Here is a 15,935-nt window from a genome sequence, read left to right on the forward strand (position 1 = left end):
TCCAAAGCCTCAATCTTATTCCGGTGAAGCCATTCTTTGGTTGATTTAGATGTGTGCTTTGGGTCATTGTCGTGCTGAAAGATGAAGTTCCTCTTCATCTACAGCTTTCTAACAGAAGGCCGAAGGTTTTGTGCCAACACTGACTGGTATTTGGAACTGTTCATAATTCCCTCCACCCTGACTAAGGCCCCAGTTCCAGCTGAAGAAAAACAGCCCCAAAGCATGATGCTGCCACCACCATACTTCACTGTAGGTATGGTGTTCTTTTGGTGATGAGCAGCGTCGTTTTTGCGCCAAATATACCTTTTGGAATTATGTCCAAAAAGTTCAACCTTGGTTTCATCAGACCATAACACATTTTCCCACATGCGTTTGGGAGATTTCAGATGTCTTTTTGCAAAATTAAGCCGGGCTTTGATGTTTTTCTTTGTAAGATAAGGCTTCCGTCTTGCCACCCTACCCCATAGCCCAGACATATGAAGAAGACGGGAGATTGTTGTCACATGTACTACACAGCCAGTACTTGCCAGAAATTCCTGCAGCTCCTTCAGTGTTGCTGTCGGCCTCTTGGCAGCCTCCCTGACCAGTTTTCTTCTCGTTTTATCATCAATTTTGGAAGGACGTCCTGTTCTTGGTAATGTCACTGTTGTGCCATATTTTCTCCACTTGATGATGACGGTCTTCACTGTGTTCCATGGTATATTTCATTCCTTGGAAATTCTTTTGTAGCCTTCACCTGACTGATATCTTTGAATAATGAGATCCCTCTGATGCTTTGGAAGCTCTCTGCGGACCATGGCTTGTGCTGGAAGATGTGGCAACAAAAATGTCAGGAAAAGCCTACTAGAACAGCTGAACTTCATTTGGGGTTGATCAGAGGCACTTTATTTGGTGACAGGTGTGTGCTGACTCCAATTTAACATGAGTTTGAATGTAATTGGTTAGATCTGAACTCAGCCACATCCCCAGTTATAAAAGGGTGTGCACACTTATGCAACCACATTATCTCAGTTGTTTATTTTTACTTTACCTCCCTGAAAGATTTCTGTTTGTTTTTCAATTGCGTTGTACAGGTTATAAGTCACATTAAAGGTGGAAAATGTTGTGAAATTATTTATCTTGATGTAATTTTTTTACATGACAAAAACCTGGCATTTGAACAGGGGTGTGTAGACTTTTTATATCCACTGTATAATCCCTCCAGCCAGCTCTGGGTCTGTCCCGGGGTCTCCTCCCAGTTGGACGTGCCCAGAAAACCTCCAAATGGAGGCGCTCAGGAGGCATCCTGATCAGATGAACCACCTCACCTGGCTCCTTTCCATGTGAAGGAGAAGCGGCTCTACTCTGAGCTCCCTCTGGATGTCTGAGCTCCTGACCCTCTCTCTAAGGCTGAGCCCAGACAGCCTGCAGAGGAAAGGCATTCGGTCGCTTGTACCCACGATCTCATTGTTTTGGTCACTACCCAGAGCTCATGACCACAGGTGAGGGTTGGACCACAGTTTGACAGGTAAATGGAAAGCTTCTCCTTCAGGCTCAGCTCCCTCTTCACCACGATTTGGGTACAGCGCCCGCATTACTGCTGATGCCGCACCCTCACTGTAACCAAGACTCGAGGTACCTGAACTCCTTCACTTGGGGCAGTACCTCTTTTCCCACCTGGAGGAAGTAGTCCACTGTTTTCCAGCAGAGAACCATGGCCTCAGACAGGTGCTGACTCCAAAACTAACCTGATTTAAGTGAATCAGAGAGCTGTGTTTTATCTTTCAGTGGGTGTGATCTTGGTGTCAGTGCCCAGAGACACTGATAGGTTTGTTCCAGTATCGTCAGCACATGTTCAAACACACATTCCTGTTGAATTACTTTGTAATGAGAACTTCTTATTTCTACTGCCGTCCTTGTGATCATCTTGACAGGTGAGTTTAGCCCAACTGTTGTCGTCAGTGGCTCACCTGCAGCTCGGAGATGATGACCTTGCAGTAGATCTTCTCCTCGTCTCGCCGTTGGTCCTGTGGCACGGTGATGTTGGCGAGCGCCGTCTCAAACTCCAGAATCTGCTGCATCTGTAGCTGAGTGGTGCTCCTCTCGCCCCCCAGCAGCATCCCCAGCTCCACCATGTAGTCCAGGTACGCCACCAACACCTGGATTTCAGACAGATGATAAATAAGTGTCTTTGATGTTGAGCCTCAAATACTCTGAATAAACTCTGCTTGTCTTCAAGAACCCTCACCTTCTCATTGGCTGTCTTGTTGAGGTAATAGTCCCTGGACGGCAGGAAGAGCCCTGATTGGTCCACCTGTGCAGATGAGGTCAACAGGTGAGCGAATCAATACAACGGACAATCAGATCTGCACAGAGAAACTTCTACACTGATCCAAACCTTGAAGACAGCCGTTCAGGTATGTTCGCTGATAAAAAGTCTTCGTTATCAATAACAACAAAGATCCTCGAGTTTAAAAACTAGAACCAACATCTGAAACAATTCACGGATTATCAGAACAGTTGGCAATCCCTTTCCTTTGCTTTGTCTCATCGTTTAATGATGCAGCTCGACAATATTCCTGTTGATATTCTCAAGGTCTCAAGTTCATGTGTGGTTCTGTCAGGTTCTGTCTGGTTCTGTTTACCTGGATGACGTTGCTGTTGGAGTTCTTGGGATCAGCACTGACTGAGACACTGAAGAAAGGCTGAGCTCTGTACGGACCAGAAACCACCTTCAGAACCTCCATAAAGTTCTCCTTGTCCCAGGGCCCCGTCATGTTCCAGCCCCCGATCTACAGAGAGAGACCGGGTGAAGGTGTTCAAACAGGACGAAAAATAGATTACCAGTAAACATTATTAAGACTGAATAAGAACAGAATAAATAAATATCATGAAATTCTCCGCCTGTTTGCTGATGATACTGTCGTATTTATTTCACACAGGACAATATCATCATTTCACCAGCTTCATTTTGCTGGCACAGCTCATGAGCGCTGAATGTAAGGTCCATATAGTTATTTAACGTTATTATTGTACTCTCTTGTTTTTTAATATGTAGGCTTGTAGGTTTTTAAAAGGCAGGTTTATGTGATTGTTCTTTTGTACTGGCTTTCTCTCTAACGTGCTAAAAAACACGTTCACATGGATGAAGCCTGACAGAGCAGAGGCATCTGGCTGTCAGCGAGCGCTCGGCTGGAAAACTGACATTAACTCAGATAAACTCGCCAGAGGAAGTTGCACCATGTGCTGCTGTTGTAACCTGAGTGATGCTGTTACCATGGTGATGAGGCCCATGAATGTTTACCTTGGCAATGAGGTCTATGAGGGGCTGAGCTCCCAGCTCCTCGATCCTCTGTGTGTTCAGACAGGACAGGTAGTAGGACTGAGTCTTCCTCTCAGCCTCGCTGCTGCCGTTAAACGTCCCGTTCTCTGTAGAAGAAGGAGTCAGAGGAACAAATGATAAACATCTTTTATGTGATAAATGTGTCCTGATTCCACCTTTCTCACTCTCTCACTCTCCCTCTGTCTCTCTGTCTCTCTGTCTCTCTGTCCCTCTGTCTCTCTGCCCACCTGTCTTACCCAGCAGGTGTTTGAGCAGCGCCTGGTTCTGCTCCCAGATGCTGTTGAAGGTGGACCAGCGCGATCGTCCGTCAGGCAGCGGGTTTTTCCTCATCCAGCCTCCGCAGGCGAACTGGTAGAAGTCCTGGCACGGGTCGGCGCTGCGGTCCATCGCCTCCACCATCTGACTCGCTACCGTGACACACGCCTCAGACAGACACAGGCCACGCCCACTGTCTGCACAGCATCATGGGATAGAAGAAACAGGAGGGTGAACCGGGGGAGTTAGAAAACGGAGGAGGAGTCTGATGATGCAGGAGGCGTTGTCATATGTTCAAACATACTGTTATATCAGTATAAACCTAAAAATGAGTGGAGGAAGAGGAGAGAGAGGAAGGAACAGAGGATACGAGGTAAACAAAGAAAAGGTGGAGAAGCAAAGGATCTCAAACAAAAGGAATAGAAATGAGGACGCACAGAAGGGAATAAGGACACAGTGAATGAACAAGGGGCATGGAGAAGCAATGGAGGAAGGAAACGAAGAGGTAAAGAAAGGAAGGTTAAGTCAGGAAAGGAAAGGGATGAGGAGGGGGTGTCAAGAAGGAGAAAAGGAAATGAGCAGTCAGAAAGCATTGGCAAGAAGGGAAAGGAAAGGAAAGAAGAAGAGAGTTACAAAGGAAGAAAAGAAGAAGTATGGTGGGAAAAAAGGGTGGTAGTCGAAAAGGAAGGGAAAGGACAGGAAATGAAAAGAATTGGGGGAAGAGAGCGAAAGGGGAGGCGGGGAGAAAAGAAGAAATTGATATGGAAAAGAAAGGAGGGCGGAGTAAAGTGAGGATGGGAAAGAAAAGGAGAAACACAGGGTAAAAAAGAGGTGGAGAAGGAATAGAGGAGGTAAGAGAGTAAAAGATGAGGTACAGAAGGATGAACGGGGGTAATAAAGTCAAGGAAAGTAAGGGCGAGTAAAGGGGGAAGAAGGTAGTAGAGACAGACAGGTAAAGTCACAGAAGGGTTGGTCGGTAAATACAAGTAGAGCAGGAGGCATGTGTTCCTGTGTCGTTACCTGAGCTGAGCCCGAGTCCCAGGACCAGAAGGCAGGCCAGCAGAGCCAGCAGGGCAGCCAGCAGCAGGACCGAAAGAAGAACCTCCAGCTGGGTCCTCCTGCCAAAAATGTCCACACCTCCCTTCCTGAAACCCACCTGGGAGACACATAGAGACTGAAATCAAACATGTCCTGCCCAGGGCGATTAAGCTCAACCTTTGTGGGAGGGAGGATAAGGAGCTCTGGCATCCGAGCTCGGAGGAGGGAAGCTGCTATGTTGCATCTAATCTAAGAAGGTGGCCTAATGGGCAAAGAAAGGACCATGTCCAAGTTGTAGAAGATCCTTGGTTAGGCACAGAGCCTGCTTTAGGGATCACATATCTCATTTGGCATTTTGAACACCTTGGAGCCACCAGGAGGAGCTGGAAAATGCCAAGGAAGGGAACATATGGACTATGGGCTTTGCTTGCTGCCACTGCGACATGAACTTTATTCCCATTTGTCATCCCTTCCCCTCTCTGATCCCGAGTTTGTCCCCAGGCCTGGGTGCTCCCAGTTTGTCCAGAATACCTCCACAGGGTTCAGACTGAGTATCTGAGCTCCTTGTCTGTAAAAAAGTGGAGACGGACCAACTGCCAAGAAAATCTGTCTGGATCCACCATCTCATTCTACCAAGAGTCCAGACCACAGTTGAGGACTGGAACAGAGATCCAGTGGGGAATCTTTGTGTCCCACCCATGTGTCCCTCGGGGGCCCCTCCAGGACCTCAACTAAAGACTCCAAAGAAGACTCTGGATGCTCAGACGTTGATTGCATAGTGCTCATTAAGGTGAACATCCTTGTCCTCTGGGACCTTCAGCTTCACATCAGTCAGCGATGTTAATGTATTAAGTCATTATGTATGCTGGAGTCAATGCGAGTTCAGTGATCTGAAGGCAAACTTCACAGGCCTTTAACGTTAACCCTTTGGCTCATAGGAGCCTGATTACTTTCACTTTATAAATGGCCTTTGAAATCAGGTAACTGAGATAGCATGGACCATGACCCCCGGAATCGAAACGAGCAATTGTTCCATCCATCATCAATGCATCTGATCAGTTGAGGTTTCTCATGTCGACTTCCCTCCTGGTGGCGCCCTTCCTTTAGGATTCGTGGCTGCTGGCCAGTGGGTCCCAAGCCAACAAATTCAGGTGAGGTTCAAACTGGTTGCACCTGGGCTGATTGCAGCGACCAACCACTGCTGCCCCCAGTTTCCAATGAGGCCTAACATGGGCTAGCTAAAATGGGTGAATGAAGGGCCCTTGAGGGGCTGTCGACGGGGCTCGTGTGTAGATTGAGCCCACCTGAGACCTATCCAGGGTTGATGTTTGCTGTCTAAATGGTATTTCCGTTTCTAGCCCATGTTATTGATTTTTTGGTTCCCCATGTGAGCCCACTTGGACGTGTTGGCTGGGACATGGGACTGACTCCTCTCTGCTTGTTGGCACCGTTTGGGTCTGGCTCTAAGACACGAACTGATCGTCTTCAAACTTGAAAACATTCTTGGCAAAAACAAAACAAATGCCCCGAGCTGTCCCTTAGTTCTGTCAGGAAACCCACAAAATAACCAAACTTATATTCCATTATTTCTAACTGTGGTTTCCAAGCTGACTAGCTGTGCATAAGAATGTAAACGCTTCTGCTCAGAGCATGGAGAGGGTGCTGTAAGGTAGGATCTCTGAGATCACCTCGTGTTTCAGCATCTGCTTTACGCCAAGAACTTTTAGTAACATCCTGTTTCCTTTGGTAGCTGACGTGAAGACTGTGAGTAGAGGCGGCACGCTCATTAAATCGAAAGGAGCCAGTTGGTCTGTGTAGCAAGTGTGTCAACACAAAGAGCTGCAGCAAAACAACAGAGTCAACGCTCCACTGCTAACACCTGTTTGCTACTTGGACACTGTGATCGTCTGCTGCCGGTTTTCAGCCTTTGTCAATGACACCCTAAAACTTGTGTACACACTACCTGTAGATCAGGTAAGCAGGTGGACCAATACTTTTAGAAGCTATAAAACTTTACTCTGTAGATAGCGAAGACTTTTCCCAGATACAGGCTTTTACATTTTTTATTTGCCAGCTGCTCTCTTTTGAAAAACATTATATCTAACTTGTTTTCAGCAATGTAACAAGTACTTTTTAAACTTTTTATTCACCTCATGTTTTCTATCACATGTATCTGATTTTGATTTGTATTTTTATCAAACAGGTTTTAGTTTTGCTGCTCCTCTCCTGCAAGGAGCCGCTGTTTGTTGTGCTGGAGTGTCTGGCAGTGATCCAGACCCCCCGCTGCTCCTCTCTCTGTGGCTGCTGGACCCACACCGTGGTGGCCTCCTTTTGTGTTTTCAGTCCGAGCCCCCCAGGGTCTGGCTCCACGAGGAGGCTCTGTGTCTGTCCTGGGATCTAATTCTCTGTGAGTCCAGGACTTCACCTGGGACCAGTTAGCTGAGGGAGATTTGAGGAAATTTCCTGACGACAAGAGGAGCCATATTTGTAAAATAAATTTCTCCTGTGCTGAGTCGCTGCCCTCTTTGAGTCTCTCTGACAAACACAATGTCACCGTTCAATGTGAGTCTTTCTCTTCCTCCGTCTTTTCACGGTTTCTTTTTGTCACCATGTTTCTGTGTTTGTTGCATTCACTGACCTCCAATCTGTCCGGAGACGATGCTGCCTCAGCTGGAGCGTCAGACACTTCCTCCTCCTCCAACGTAGCTCGCTTATAGCTGGACATCTGTATAGAGGTAGACAGGCAGGCAGGCAGACAGACAGACAGACAGACAGACAGGCAGACAAAGAGTCAGTAATGTGCACACTAATGCAGAAAAATGGAAAACTGTCTGGACAACTTTTCAAATAATCCACAACCATCACACACACACACACACACACACACACACATACCACACACACACACACACACACACGGTTGCAGCCCCCACCTGCCTGCCCCTGATGAACCATAAACACTAGTTAAACCTGGTTACCTCCTCGTTCTGATGTGAAGTAAACATATTGATCATGTTTAACGAGACGACTTCACTTGCTGCTGTTTCTATTGATCGCGTGCTTTTCTCTATTTATTATTCACTCAGTGTTTGAAGGCGAACTGCCCCTCTGAGACTTTAAAGCTTCACTCTGACACCTGATAGCAGCTCTCTGCTGCCGACACGTTCACCTGCAGCGGTGGGCAGAAAGGATTCAGGTGTGATACCAAAATCTACCAACAGGTCAATATGTTTGTTATATTCTCCACTGATCATTTGGTCTGATGTTTCGTCACAAACACCCACAGTGTCGTCCTCACAGAGCTTCAGTCCAAACCGCGAAATTATTTCAAACATTCAAAATATTCAAATGAAGAAAACATCCGAGACGCTGGAACCAGAATCCCTTCATGTTATCAGAAGAGTAGTCTTTGTCTGCTTTTACAAACACTTTAGTTACTCTAAAGAATAAAAAGATTCCTTTTATATAAAGCAGCTGTAACAGTGTGTGAGTGTTGATGAGCAGCAGGGAGCAGCTCAGCATGAGGACATATTCAACAGTGATCAAATAAATCTCCACTTCCTCTGTTTACAGTCATTGTGGCTGGAACATAAACCGTACAGCCCTCCGCCCTCCTGCTCATACACTCACACACTGATCCCGAATCAGCCACAAACACTTTCTATAAACTCAAACAGCTGCAGCGCTCACAATAACAACACCTCCTCAGAAACCACATCAACAACATGGAAACAGTGTTAGCATGGTAGCATCACAGCTACTACAGCAACTCTGTGTCTTCCAAATGAAAGCAGAATTCTGGTCATTTTAAACTTGGGCCCCATTTTTACATCGTTTAGTTTTTAAAGGACTAAAAGGTACAGACACTGTCTGAATGTCTCCAGTAGATGTGTTCATCCCGCAGCAGTGAAACAGGCTGTGATGGCTGCAACATAATCCTTGATGGGTCAAAGGTCGTCCACTAAAAGTTCTTGTTGTTTCCACTGACAGGCTCAGATTGTTATTCTAAGTGTGTGACAACATGACAGAAAGGATCCCTACAGAGATAGACCTTTTTGTTACAGAGGAAGATGATTGTTTTAACCACACACAGATGTTACATCGCTCTCTGCAAACACACCAGACTCCATTCAGAAAAACACTGATTTAAGCTCACAGAACAGGAGCTGCTGATCTACCACGCACTTAATCGGTGAGTGTGTTTGTGTTATTGGGTGTTTTAAATGGTGAGTTTGGATCCAACACAATAATTCTAACACAAAACAACACAAACAAACAGATAGATCAAGGCTGTGTTACAGCAGCAGCTCCTGTGAGGTAAAATTACTGTTTTTGTCAATGGAGTTTGGTAGCTTTGGAAACATCATTTCTATGAGCGTTCCTGGTTTCATAAATAGCCTCTTACTTTAACTAAAAGCTTTAAAAAGACCTGAATCACCAATTTCAAAAGGTCAGCAATATTGGAGCTTTAATTTTGCATTGTTTAAACCAGGGGTGCCCAACCCTGCTCCTGGAGAGCTACCTTCCTGCATGTTTTAGGTTTCTCCGTGCTCCACACCTGATTCGATTGTTTTGCTCATTATCAATCCCCTGAGAAGCTTCAGTTGATAACGAGCAGATCATTCAAATCAGCTGTGTTCAAGTACAGAGAAACCTAAAACATGCAGGAAGGCAGCTCTCCAGGAGCAGGATTGGGCACCCCTGGTTTAAACTGATATGTTTTTGGTAGTTTCAACAAAGTTCAGTGTTTCTCCACGTGAATGTTTTCCCCAGCAGCATTCAGAAGTTTCCAGAGCGCTCCTGGATTCTGACCTGATTATCGAGTCTGACGTTAATTTAATTTAGAGTAAAGTTAGTTTTGTATGTTTTCATTTTATAGAGGAACTTCTTTAAGATAAATCATTTAGAAACATTTTTACTGAATTTATCTTTCCACAGATAACTTATGAAGTCATCCTGGTCCGGGTCTGCAGGTGGGACCTGCTTCCTGTCCGTCTCTGCAGAGTCTCACTGTCCTGCAGGAAACTAAAGGTCTCCAACTGTTTCCTTCCTGTGGACCCTCTCTGAAACCCGTCTGTCCGCCCGCTCTGTTCTCTTTAATTGATGACGCACGCAGAGGGGGAGAGAGGGGGAGTGGGCGAGCAGGGTTGCTTAGAGACGGGAGTGTGTGTTATATCTCTCTGTAGAGGGTGATGTCACTGTGTGTGTGTGTGTGTGTGTGTGTGTGTGTGTGTGTGTGTGTACGTGAGTGTGTGTGTGCGTGCGTGTGTCTGTGTGTAATTAGATAATGTGTGTGAATCATCTCCATTCAGCTCTAATGGAGTTCACTGCAGCTTATATAACATCTGTCTGTCTGTCTGTCTGTCTGTCTGTTCTGTGCAATCTCCTCTTTTGTCCCCTCACAGCCTCCGTATTTCAGACACTCAGCTCAGACGCTGCAGAAGACGAAACATAACAAAGTGAATCATCTCTGTTTCTCCTTCCAGTTAGCCTAGCTTAGCACAAACACTGGAAGCAGAGGGAAACTGTTAGCCTCAAAATTTGACATTAGTTTTAAGTTCAGTTTAGTCCCTTACTCAGAATTGTGGTTGGTTTCAAATCAGTTAAGGTTTAGTCATAATCAAAGTGTGTAAACACCTAAAATGACGGTACGAGTAAAAAAAGAGTCTCGATCATTAGAAACGATCAGAGAATCACGATGACTGCGACGTCACAGCTGCTCTGCGTGATTTTGTTCTGTTTACGTTCATGTGAATCCTTTTCACATTTACAACCAGTCAGAGCGAAGAGGAGGCCGACAGACAGCCATCATCAGTCTGTGTTTGCTGCGTCACTGAGCACGTGCAGAAAAACATCAACCTGCCGCAGCTGCTGAGAGTTTACAACCTGAAGTAAACAACAAACACTGAGCGACAACAGAGCGCAACAACAACAACAACAACAACAACAACATTTCAGTCTTTGTTACAGTCGGGATAACAAATAAAGTTAGTTTGAACTGAAAAACTGGTGGTTGAGTTTATAATCAATATAATTATCAGTCCAGGTGAGTCCAATAACACCTGATCGGCATCGTTCACCTGCACTGAACAGGAAGTGATGAAAGGTCAGTGAATGTCTGACCCCTGATCTTAAAGCTGACTGTAAACATGATGATTATTAACTATCAGAAGTTACAGGAACAATAGACTGACATGATCTTGAAGTGATCATTTATAGTTCACAGGTACAGTTCACCTGTTGATCTGAGCGGGCTTTCTGTGTCCATCAGGTGGTGGATTAAAAACACACCTGTGAACAGCTGCAGCCGTGCTAGCAGCTCTGTGAGGGTGTATTTAGACACAGCAGCTAAATGCTAACATCGTCATCATGACGATGTTTACAAGCTATGATGTTTACCATGTTTAGCATTTTAGCTACGTGGGTTAGCATGCTAGCATCAGGGGTTTAGCAGTAGAAACAAAGTACTGCCAGGGATGATGGGAAGTCATTAGATCTGCAGCTATGTGGACGTAAATGTTGGCCTGATGATGGCGCTATGTGAAAAGAGCGATTATAACCAATCACAGTCCATCCTGAGGGGAACATGGACGTCTGACTTCATCACAAACAGGACGAATATAAACAATAAACAAACATGGCCGCCAAACTCAACCTGAATATAGTCCTGTTGATGCTGCCTGCACCTCCTTCAGCTGCCCGATGACCTCAGCACCTGCAGGTCATCCCCATGGCAACAGTTCCATCACCGGGGTAACAACATTGTCGTCGTCAGTTGCAGCCGTGACCTCTGACCCCTGACACCTCTGACCTCCTCAACACAATACAGGACAAAGACAAGACAGCTCCTCCTTCATCCTCCCCCCCACCCACTGTGTCCTCAACCCCTGCCCTCAAACACACACACACACACACACGCACGCACGCATGTACTCACACACATGCACACACGCACACACACACACCCACGCACACACACACACACACACACACACACACACCCACGCACACACACACACACACACACACACACACACCCTTCAGAGCTCCACATTCAGTCACTAAACCAGCAGAGAACCAGTCCGATGAGGGAAGGGATGTCGATGACGATGATGATGATGGATCATGGAGATGATAGCGATGATAACAAGGATGATTATTATAATGTTAAATATGATGAAGATGAAGACGACAGTGCTGATGATGATGATGATGATGATGATGATGCTGATGATGATGAAAAAGAAAAGGATGATAGCTATGATAATGATGAAGGTGAGGGTTAAAAGAAAATGAAGATGTGATGAAAATGATGAAATGATGTTGAAGATGGTGATGAAGATGGTGATGAAGATGATGATGAAGATGGTGATGAAGATGAAGATGAAGATGGTGATGAAGATGGTGATGAAGATGATAATCATAACAATACTAATAATAAAAAAGTAAATGATGAAGACAAAGATGATGAAGGTGAAAAAGATGATGATGCTGGTGGTGAGGGAAAGATGTGAAAGAGGAAGATGTTGACGGTGATGATGATGACGATGATGAAGATGAAGGAGATGAAGGTCAGATATAAACAGCAGCAGGGCGGTGATGGCGGTCAGGGAGGTTGGGGGGGGCTTGGTTTGTTTTGTTGCTCAGATGGAAACTGGGCGTCTTAAGACAGGAAGTCACAGAGCTGCAGACAGGAAACAGAAACCCTGCCCAACCCAACACACACACACACACACACACACACACACACACACACACACACACACACACACACACACACACACTCTCTCTGCCAGCGTCTCTGTAATTTTGGAAAACTTCTCAGGTCAGAGCAAAGATCTGCGGCTGAGTCGCTTCAGTGATTCATTAATTAATTTATATTGATTAATTTAGCGATCGACAGAATCAGTTCGTCAAAGCAACGAGGGCAGGCGGCTTAAGACAAACTTGATGCAGTCAATCGAATATGGCCGCTCTAAAACAATATGAATAAATAAAGGTGAGTGTACCTGCAGTTAAAGTGAAGCTGTTAGCCTTTGAGCTAATCGTTAACAGACTCATCATTGATCACTCCAGAGTTTACACCACCATTCAATATACGTCCTGAGTGTGTTACATCGCTCCCCTCAAAGCCACCAGACTCCATTAACAAAACCACTTATTTTAGCTTGAAGAACACAGGAGCTTGCTTTGTGTGTTATTGTGTGTTGAACAATTGTTGTGTTGCATCCTCACTTACGCTCTCACACATGACACATCGAGGCAGCAGCAGAGCAGCAGCTCCTGTGTCCTGTGAGCTTAAATCAGTGTTTTCATGCATGGAGTCTGGTGTGTATGCAGAGAGCGATGTAACGTCTGTGTGTGGTTAAAATCATTCATCAATCATCTTCCTCTGTAACAAAAAGGTCTATCTCTGTAGGGATCCTTTCTGTCATGTTGTCACACACTTAGAAGAACAATCTGAGCCTGTCAGTGGAAACAACAAGAACTTTAGTCAACTTTAGTCTAATCTGCTGCACTTCCAAAACTGTTTGAACCTTTTAGTTCCAAAAAAGGTCAAAATGGGGCCCTGGTTAAAAATAATGGAATGACCCTTTAAAAGTGTTCCTGTAACGTCTCCCTGTAAGAATCTATTGTACACGTTATCCACAGCTTCTTTACTGATGCACCTCTGAGCTGAACGAGTGAGCGCACTGCAGGTCAGCTGATCATAACAACATGTGAAAGTTGTCTACAGGCAAGAAAACAAGTCGACAAAGTTTCCAATCATTACAGACCATGAATGGATCTTTATTTGTCTTTAAGTGGAGCAGTGTGTTTCCTCCCAGAAAGATTATGAGGAAGTTTAAGACGTGTAAAACAAAGCACTCACAGGACGGTCTGGTTTGGTGAGTTCAGGGAGCTCAGCAGGCTGACCCACATTCCTGCAGGCTGCCTGAGGAGCCGAGCTCAGGGCACAGGGAGCCCTTGAGTGTTTTTACACATTTCAACTCATTGATTAGATTCAGTAAAACCACAAACATTAAACCTCCTGCGGTTAGCATTAGCTGTTAGCATCATGGTGAACACACACGGCAGGTTGGACAGGAAGAAGAAAAACCATGCAGACAGTCTGAAGCTGAGAAAGCTGCCGGCTCTGGTTCAGCTACGATAATGACATGAAGGTACGCACTTCCTGTCAAACAGTCTTTTTAACATGGGGCTCTGTGGGGATCAGCTCACTTAAGGAGCCGGCCTCCAGTGGACACTCGAGGGACTGCAGCCTCTGGCACATGGCCCACTGCTCTTACGCACCGTAACATGATGAGGAGGAAGATGGATGTTATCATCATCAAGTATTCACTAACTGGACTCTTTCCCTGATTTCTGACTGAGCTTTGTTGTCAGGGTTCATTTCTTATTATTTCAGGGTCGATTGCTTCTGTACATTATCTTTTACCTTACATAATATCCATACAATAGATTTTATTTATTATCTTTAAAGTATTTACTCATTTCACTGCTTGCATTGTTTTTTTGTTGCAGTGTATAAAATAATACATTCTGCTTAATGTGGAGCCGTCGTCTCCTCGGTGATGCTTTTATGTGACTGTGTAAAGTTCCGACACGAGCGCAGAATGATTCATTGATCGTCTGATAAACAGGACTGATCACAGCTGATGACGTTCACCACATGTGGTGTATGAGTGCTGTTCTTTACATCCACAGCTCATCAATGAGAGAGAATCACCGCAGCTGCTTAAACTGGTCCTCCTCCTCCTCCTCTTGCTTCCTCTCCTTCTTCTCCTCCTTCTCACTGACAGCAGACTGAAGGATCACCCTCCTCGCTCATGTTTTCTGTCGACTGTGTCAAATGAAGCTGGAGTTTTCAGAAACAGGAGCAGGAGAACACACACACTTTCACTTATTTGAGACATTTCATGACACACAAAGTCTCAGTTTGACTCGTCTGCGTTCATTCTGGAGAATTTCTCTCTCTTCCTTAAAATCACCTCTCAGAGCGCGTTCATGTCGAAGCTCTCGGCTGACTGACTGCTGACATGATGTCGGTCATAGTTTGATTCTGACTTTTATTTAAGTTTTCAGGTTTAACTTCCATCCGTTCCTGCTGACGTGCTCGACTCCTGGTCCGATCATGTGAAGCAGTTAGTTATCCTTATTCATGACTGGATGTTCACACGGAGAGTTCCAGGATGAAATCAGTTTCATGTTTTATTGTTTTAGTCTGATAACAGGAAGTCTCTTCTTCTTCTGTGGTTTAAAAAAAACTAAATAAATAATTGATAACGTTTTTTCTTTGACATTTTTTGTGGGAAAAAGTGCAGAAACAAACCTGAAGAATCCACCGGATCGATACTCTGATCATTAACGTCGATCAGCTCAGTGACCAATCAGCCTGTTGATCAGTGACGTCAGCAGGAGGCGAAAACAGATTTCAGGCCACACACACACACACACACACACACACCTGTCACCGCAGATCATCATAACAACAGTCAATCAATCGCAGTGATTGACAGGTGATCAGCATCAGCCGGAAGCTGCAGACAGACCGACCCGGGACACACAGGAGCGCGTGGGCTGCGTGTCACGCGTCCGGGAGCGTGCATGATGCAGGTTTGTTCTGCGTGTTCGTGTGTGCGTGTGTGTGCGTGTGTGTACTCACGGTGTTCCGGAGGTCCTGCAGCGCTACACTCATCCTGGAGCTCCGTCCCCGAAAACAGAGCGCTACCGACGGCCACTCCGCCGGCCCATCCTCCCGGCTGTCCGTCCGTCTGTCCTCCGCTCTGCCTGTCTGCCTGCCTGCCTGTCTGTCTGTCTGTCTTTCGTTCTGTTTGTCTCTCTCTCTCTCTCTCTCCGTGTGTGTCTGTCTCTCCGTCCTTCTTCTCCTTCTTCTTCTTCTCCTCCTTTTGTCGTGCAGCAGCAGCAGCAGCAGGGTCGGCAGCTTTTCTGCTCTCTCTCTCTCCCTCTCTCTCTCTCCCTCTCTCTCCTCAGACCCCGCCCAACATCCAACCAGCCTCTTCCTCTCACAAACAAACACACCCCGAGACACAGAGGGACTGACGTCATCCACAGGGCTACGTCACCTCCTCCATCTATCTATCTATCTATCTATCTATCTATCTATCTATCAAATAAAATATATCAAACCCTAAATTAATATTAAATCAATTATATCGACATAAGAGAAAAGGAATGTATAAAATCTAAATATGAAACTCTCTGATGAGACTTATTTTTAATAATAATAATAATAATAATAATAATAATAATGTCTTCTGTATGAATGAATTTTGTAATTAATTAATTTCGTTTATTA

General features: G+C 45.3%; 1 protein-coding gene across 2 annotated transcripts in view; it reads right to left on the reverse strand.

Moving 5' to 3' along the window:
- The window catches only part of ece2b (endothelin converting enzyme 2b), a 35,577-nt gene extending 19,955 nt beyond the window's left edge, over positions 1–15,622 (reverse strand). For both annotated transcript variants that reach the window (XM_069668078.1, XM_069668077.1), the window contains exons 1-8: positions 15,282–15,622; positions 7,254–7,340; positions 4,598–4,733; positions 3,559–3,774; positions 3,284–3,408; positions 2,625–2,771; positions 2,228–2,293; positions 1,950–2,138 (exon numbers count right to left, since the gene is read on the reverse strand). In XM_069668078.1, the coding sequence (XP_069524179.1) occupies positions 1,950–2,138; positions 2,228–2,293; positions 2,625–2,771; positions 3,284–3,408; positions 3,559–3,774; positions 4,598–4,733; positions 7,254–7,340; positions 15,282–15,314 (999 nt within the window). In that variant the 5' untranslated portion in view covers positions 15,315–15,622. The remainder of the gene's footprint in view (positions 1–1,949; positions 2,139–2,227; positions 2,294–2,624; positions 2,772–3,283; positions 3,409–3,558; positions 3,775–4,597; positions 4,734–7,253; positions 7,341–15,281) is intronic.
- Positions 15,623–15,935: the final 313 nt, after the last annotated feature.

The sequence above is a fragment of the Semicossyphus pulcher genome, unplaced genomic scaffold (genome assembly GCF_022749685.1).
Source record: "Semicossyphus pulcher isolate SPU_LCO1_2020_fin unplaced genomic scaffold, fSemPul1.0.p SCAF_19, whole genome shotgun sequence".
Lineage (NCBI taxonomy): Eukaryota > Metazoa > Chordata > Actinopteri > Labriformes > Labridae > Semicossyphus > Semicossyphus pulcher.